Source organism: Trifolium pratense, linkage group LG4, assembly GCF_020283565.1.
Source record: "Trifolium pratense cultivar HEN17-A07 linkage group LG4, ARS_RC_1.1, whole genome shotgun sequence".
NCBI classification, from domain to species: Eukaryota; Viridiplantae; Streptophyta; class Magnoliopsida; order Fabales; family Fabaceae; genus Trifolium; species Trifolium pratense.
This window is the reverse complement of record NC_060062.1, coordinates 25,941,169-25,948,504: the sequence shown is the minus strand read 5'-3', so window position 1 is coordinate 25,948,504 and position 7,336 is coordinate 25,941,169. Positions and strand designations below refer to the sequence as shown.

The 7,336-nt window shown below is 33.2% G+C and overlaps 1 protein-coding gene and 1 long non-coding RNA gene across 2 annotated transcripts; one reads left to right on the top strand and one right to left on the bottom strand.

Moving 5' to 3' along the window:
* Positions 1-1,005: 1,005 nt before the first annotated feature.
* On the top strand, positions 1,006-2,827 carry LOC123921703 (protein ENHANCED PSEUDOMONAS SUSCEPTIBILITY 1-like). The gene has a single exon (XM_045974351.1). The coding sequence runs from the start codon at positions 1,147-1,149 to the stop codon at positions 2,620-2,622; it is 1,476 nt and encodes a 491-aa protein (XP_045830307.1). The 5' UTR covers positions 1,006-1,146; the 3' UTR covers positions 2,623-2,827.
* Positions 2,828-6,035: 3,208 nt separating this feature from the next.
* On the bottom strand, positions 6,036-6,502 carry LOC123924686. Its single transcript, XR_006814803.1, has 3 exons — positions 6,428-6,502; positions 6,252-6,318; positions 6,036-6,079 (listed from the first exon to the last, which is right to left on the bottom strand). It is a non-coding gene; the product is annotated as an uncharacterized LOC123924686 (long non-coding RNA).
* Positions 6,503-7,336: the final 834 nt, after the last annotated feature.

The window sequence follows — 7,336 nt, the reverse complement described above, 5'->3', positions numbered from 1 at the left end:
GGATCCTCTCATTTTATTAGGTTTTACTCAATTGACTAAAAAGATTTCACCTTATAGCCTTGAAATTCGTTTGCTAAAGAGTAAAGTATCTAAATAAAAATTTATCATCTCACTTGATCATCGAATCAAAATGTTCATAAATACAACATATTCATAATGGTATCAGTAAAAGTCATGCTTTGTGAATGAAAGTGGAGGCAGAATTCCAATTGAGAGATGACGAGGATGAAGGAGATATACCTACAAACCTTTGACACCCAATGAATATAAACTTGAGGCGGGTGAAAGAAGATAAAAATAAAACATAACTTATAAAATCATAATAGAGTGTTCATATAAACCAACAAATATGATATTGAATTGATGGACGAGTCATTGGACTTAATCCGACCCAAAAGTTCAATCCCAAATATAAGAGTTAATAAATACCTCTCTAATTGAATACGGAGTATATAGATATATATATTGACATGAACTTATACCTCTAAACACAAATAAAATTGATGTATAGCTACCAATAATTAATTGTTAGTAAGAGAAGGGTTAAAATAGATTATACTCATCTAATTTAACATGTGCCCAATTTTTTATCACAACATGTGCTAATTTTTGACCAAACAAACTCCTTTCCTTACCTTTCTTTCCTCTCCCTTTCTTCTATAAACTAAACATACTTTTTTTTGACAATAAACTAACACTAAACATACTTTTAATCCAAATAAAACTTAAAACGTTAATTTATCAACTCCTTTTTTTGTCTTTTCTGCAAAATTTCACATTTAACATACCACTTAACAAGCAATCAAAAAACAACCGCCAAATAATTCACTTCACTATTACTACTTGATTGAAGCATGAGATATTAATTAATTAAAATCTCCCAAATGAATGCATTAAAGAAATGAAACAAAAAAAATAATAATAGTAGCAGCTTTGTCATCATATTAAGATGCATGAATCTAGACACCATCTACTCTTATAAATACTAGAACACTCCCACCCTCTTTTCTCATCTCACCTCACTCTACACTTCCCAATTTAAGACCACAAAAAGGAATAGAGAGAGAGAGAGAGAAAGGAACAAGAACAAAAAATCACTTTTATTCATTTCCCCTTTTTCAATTAAACACCAAAAGAAACCAAACAATGCCTTCTTCTTCTCCTACCTTGTTCTCAAAATGTACTATAATCCCTGACCAAAAATCCACTATTGGAAACCTTAAACTCTCTGTTTCAGATCTTCCTATGCTTTCTTGTCACTACATCCAAAAAGGTTGTCTCTTCACAAAACCATCAATTCCCTTTCATAATCTAATTGCTATCATCAAAACTGCTCTATCTAGAACTCTCTCAATCTTTCCACCTCTCGCCGGTCGTTTAACCACTGACTCGGACGGTTATGTTTACATAACCTGCAACGATGCTGGCGTCGATTTTATCACTGCCATTGCCACTGAACTCTACATCCATGATCTTTTATCGACCATGGATGTAAATGAGTCTTTCAAAGAATTTTTTACTTTTGATCGGAAAGTTAGTTACAGCGGCCATTATTCTCCAATAATGGCCGTTCAGGTAACTGAACTTTCCGACGGTATTTTTATCGGCTGTGCCGTTAATCATGCTGTCACCGACGGTACTTCCTTCTGGAATTTCTTCAATACATTTGCACAATTATGCAGAGGAGCAAACAAATGTATCAGAAATTCTCCAAGCTTCCGTCGCGACTCTGTTTTAATCTCAAACGCTGTTCTCCGGTTACCGGAGGGAGGTCCGGTAGTGACATTCAACGCCGACGCTCCAATTCGAGAAAGAATCTTTAGCTTCAGCAGAGAAGCAATTCAGAAACTCAAAGGCAGAGCTAATAACCGTCGCTGGACGGAAAATAACAACGCCGTTGAATTGATGCAGAAACACATGAACGATCACTATAACAATAACAACAACAATAAAGAAAACGGTAACGGTAAGGTAGCGACGTTAATTGAAAATTGGTTTAAAACCAATGTTAATTCAAAACAACAAACGGTTACCGTAACAGAAACAGAAACGGTTGAGATTTCATCTTTTCAATCTCTATGCGCGTTACTATGGCGTGCAGTCACGCGCGCGAGGAAATTTCATCCATCCAAAACAACTACTTTTAGAATGGCGGTTAATTGTAGACACCGTGTTAAACCGGAGCTAGAATCATTTTATTTCGGAAACGCTATCCAGAGTGTTCCGACTTACGCTTCCGCTGGAGACGTAATGTCGAAAGACATACGGTGGTGTGCGGAGCAGCTGAATAAAAACGTGAAGGCGCATGATAATGGTATGGTGAGGAAGTTTGTAGAGGATTGGGAGAACAATCCAAGGTGTTTTCCATTGGGGAATCCTGATGGTGGTTCTATAACAATGGGTAGTTCTCCGAGGTTTCCAATGTACGATAATGATTTTGGTTGGGGAAAACCGTTAGCGGTTAGGAGTGGGAAAGCGAATAAATTTGACGGTAAGATTTCGGCGTTTCCGGGGAGAGATGGAAGTGGGACCGTTGATTTAGAGGTTGTTTTGGCGCCAGAAACTATGGCGGGGCTTGAGAATGATGCTGAGTTTATGGTTTATGCTACTAGGCAGTTATGACACGTGTTGTTTTGTGGTGGGGACAAGTTAACTACTACTGATTTTGTTGTTATAATTGTATGGTTCCAAGTGTGTGATGTGTTCTTGGGAATGTGGGGTTTATTGTGACATAATTGTTGTTTGTTTTAGTTTTTTTTTTATCTGCTTTTGGTTTTAATTTTGTAATAATATATTATGTTGTTAATGTTTTCATATTGACTATTTATTTTCTCTTCTCTTTGATCATCTGTGTTTTATTTGTGAATTTTCTTGTCAATTATTTATTTTTACCTTTTTTTTTTTACCAAAAATGTTACAATGTGAGATACAGAAAAAATATATAACTTTACTAAAAGTAAAATTAAATTTTGTTGATATTGTAAAGTAATTTATAAATTGGAATATATGTAGTATTAATTTGTAAGTGGGAGAATTTAGTGGTTAAGACTCCACCTCTTGAAATGAATAAGTGGGAGATCTTGAGTTCGAACTCCGACCTTACATATAAAATGCAATATTCCTACTAATTTTTTTTAGATAAGCTAAGAGCATCTAGACATCAAAAATTGAGTAACATCCCAACTAAGTTGATATATCTAAACACTCTCATCTTATACCTATAGCTCATAATAATATAAATAAATAAATAAAAAATGTACACGGAGAGCTAAACTTTACCCCAAAAGTAACCAAAATCAAAGTTGTCCAAAAAAGTAAAAATCCCTACAAAGGGAATTCACAAAGAGCTCTAGTTTCTGGTTTGTCAAACCCTCTCCAATTTCATAGGGACATGTGAGGAGGGGCACATTTGAAGCGAGTGTGATAAGGCTGATCTGCACTTTTGGCTATTCTATTATTATTCTTTTTTTGTTGTTTAGATATAACTGTTGTAAACTCTTGTTCTTGCTCCGCAATGTCTGTATGCCCATGTTTGTCTTATAATTTGCATATCCCTTTGTGCTATCAAAGGAAGTGCACAACTTTGTGTGTCCCGAAAGATATTGTCTATGCTAGTTCTAGGGATGTTCTCAGTTCTCTTATTAGCAGTGGATGAATTGGTGACCTTCAACTCCATTTGAGTCTCCGAGACGATTATTGCATTGATTCAACTTCTTATTGTTAATAATATTCCTACTAATCAAGTTATGCTTATAGAAACATAAATTATTATACTCTAACAAATTAAAAACATCCTAGAAAGATCAAAACACATGCAAATATCAGAAAGATCAGTTTCCCTAATCCATAATGAGAGTCAATCGGGGGACTATGTTTTGTCTCGACAAAGTAAATACAAGTTCACATATAAGAAATGAAGAAGATTAAACTTGTTCCCTTCTATACACTTTTGACATTAACACATGTATTATACGTTCAAAGACTCGTGTTGAATTATATACTTTTCCATACACTTTTATTTTGATACTACTCACCTTACCACTTGATATATATTGGTTGTCATTTCATACTTTTATGTGGATGATTTATATCAACCAAATTCAGATGTACAAAGTTTTGGAGCAGAGAACTAGTTGTTCCACTTGCCTCACATGATATTATTTTTAAATATAGATGTCACGTTTCAATTTTAGATTGGACTTCGTTGACTTTTATTTTTGGGATCTTTATTATTAGTAGAAAGTGGGCCGGTTGAAATGTATGACTCTTTTTCATTAAATACGTTTTAATTCTCTATATTTTAGCGGATTTTTAAAAATAATACATGTATTTTTTTATTATATTTTTAATTTCTATATTTTTGTCTTTTCAATATTGATTCATACCGTGAAATTTTAGTTAATTGGACGAACGAAAAATGTCACATAGATACCACACAAACTTATTTAATGACGTGAATGCGCAAATAATAACCATTAAATGACTCTATGAAACCTATGTGGTGTTTTTCGTCGGTTTAGTCAACCAAAAATTTCACATTAGAGACCAATTAATGTTGGAAGTGAAATGATAAAAACGTCGAGAACTCAAAATATAATATAAAAAAATGTAAGGTCTATTTTTAAAAATCATATTTAACCTTTTTTTTATAAGCAAATAAAAGCAAGTTCTAATAATATGTACATTTATACATTAAAATTAGTTGAAGAGTTTAACAAGAAGGTAGCCAACATATCTATTATCTTTTCGTAAAAAAAAAAAAAAATCTATTATCTATTCCTTCCCCACAAAATTATCTCAATATTCCGTTTACTATTCCTTGAGCTATTGCATAGCTTGACACATAAAAATATATAAAATGAATTAAAAATATAAATCAAATTGTATCATATTTTATCAATTTCTTTTTAGAGTTTTATTGTTATAAATATAATGTCACCTTGTTTTGTTTAGTTTATAAAAATCTTTAATAATATCTACACTGTGTTCGTAGCAAGTGACTCTACCCATATCAACCAAAAGTTAGAAAGGATTCATGTATGGGAATTACTTGATAATTAATGATTAGGATATATATGCATAAGTCATTGTCAAGCATAATGGTCGTTAATGTTGGTTATATCTTATGTTTGATTATGTGTTTTATGTTGATATTATAATGATATGTACTCTCTCTTTGTTGATGACCTTGTCTACTTGACATCAAGAAATTGGATTTCTCCTATAGCTAGAGATATTGTATACAAGGTATCCGTTGTATCATCAAGATTTCCACAATCACTACAAGAAAATCAGGCTATACCCACGGCCATTTTTGCTATTACCCACGGCTTTACCTTAGGTAGAGCGAATTTACCCACGGAATACCCACGGCATGTGGCCGTGGAATAAAACTTCGTAGGTAACTTGTTACCTGCTGATATGCCGTGGGTAACGTTACCCATGTAATACCGACGACCTTTCCCACTGTATTATCGAGGACTTGACAGTGGGAACCTATCCATAGAAAAGCCATCAGTAAGCATTACCCACGGCATTGCCATGGGTATAGTCAATTTTATAAAAAAAAAAAAAAAGTTTAATATTTGCCAGTAGCCACTAGTACCACAGAAAAAACCCCTCAATAACTTTAAGCAAAAATCTGAAAAATATAAAAATCTTATCACTGAAATAATAATTTACAAACACAAAAGATCACTATCAAATAAGGTGTAGGCATAGCAAAAAATGCAAGTAACACTTCAAATCTCAAAATGAACCTATAATTTCTCACATCTCCTTGAGCCTCATCCTTTGATGTCTTTGCTTGCTCCTGAATTGATGTCATTTGTGCAGCCATCTTGTTTGAGGAATCTGGTCCAAGTCTTTTCTTTAGCGGACATCTATAAAATATACAAAAAAAACCTAATAAGTTTAACAAAAATCCAACAATATACCCAAAGATATAATAAACCCAAAATTTAAGAAATTAAGTTTTGTAATCATAGTAGAAAGTAACGGTAACAAAATGTTAAGACTAGTCAAAATGAACTTACCAATCAAATAATACAAAAGAAATCATTGTCAATGACTAGATCTCCTATAAATAAAATAAAAAAGGTGTATGAGTTAGCAACTCTATAAAATTGGAATTAAGAAAATTGATTTCCAAATATATATGATTAAAAAATTGGAAAGCCTGATATTCCATCCAATGAACTGTCATAATTACCATTGCATAATTAACAAATGCAAAGGGAAACAAATCATACCCTCCAAAACGATACTTATTGCCTGACCAAAATAATAATTCTGTTAATCTAAGCTGGTTTGGGGTGACTGTAAAACAGATGCAAAGGGAAACAAATCATACCCATAAAAAAAATTATAGTAAGACAATATAAACATGAACAAACCATAACATGAACGAGATTGTAAATATCATCACCTCACGATGCTTACAAGAAACCTGGTGTGCATCCCATATAGGGACTCTGACTTCAGAACAACTTCACAAACCCGGTAAACATAGTATTTGACATTGCATCGATGTACCAGTCTTGAATCCCTACATTAAACCTGCAAAATTCACCTGAAATTTCCCCATTCTGGCCAGCAGCATGGATCTCTTTCATAAAATCATTCAGCTTGGTTATTTATAAACAATGCATTCGAGTTTATGAACGAAAGAACGTCCTTCACATTCTGAGTATCATGAGAGCAACCTCACGTTCAGTAGAGTCTCTGAAATTTGTCATAAAAACAAATTAGAAAATCACTAACTATGAATGAAACAAGCAAAGCCTTGGGTTTCCTAATGCTAGTTTCCTATGAATGAATGAATGAACTCACTTAAGGCTTCTCCAAATGATACAACAACTATTACTCCACCTTATCTTGCTACAAACTACCCAGGTCAAGGCAAAACATAAAATCATCCATCCCAGACACAATATTAATTAATGGCACTAAAAAATAAACTCCCAATAAGAACACCCCCTTCCAAGCTAACACTAGCTGCTGAAATACTACTTCACGCATATAAACTGTAACAAATAAAATTCAAAATTGTGCAAGTAACAATCTAATAAACTATGCTACTTAACTCATTTACCAATTTGGCTGCAACATAATGCGTGTATCTAATGTTTGGGTGAGTCAATATGAAGTATGAACTTACCAAGGGAAGATCAAGTGTAAACCCATTCACTCCATATCAAGTGCTAAGCAGAAACTACAATTCCATAGTTTATTCAATCAGAATTGAAAAATAAACCAATGGATGAGGAGCCAACCGGATGATGATGATGAGAATTTACAATGTTGAAAGCATATATCCCCTACACATTCAGATTTC

What these genes read in the sequence shown, in the direction of transcription:
- LOC123921703 (XM_045974351.1), top strand. Translation starts at nt 1,147, where the DNA reads ATGCCTTCTTCTTCTCCTACCTTGTTCTCAAAATGTACTATAATCCCT.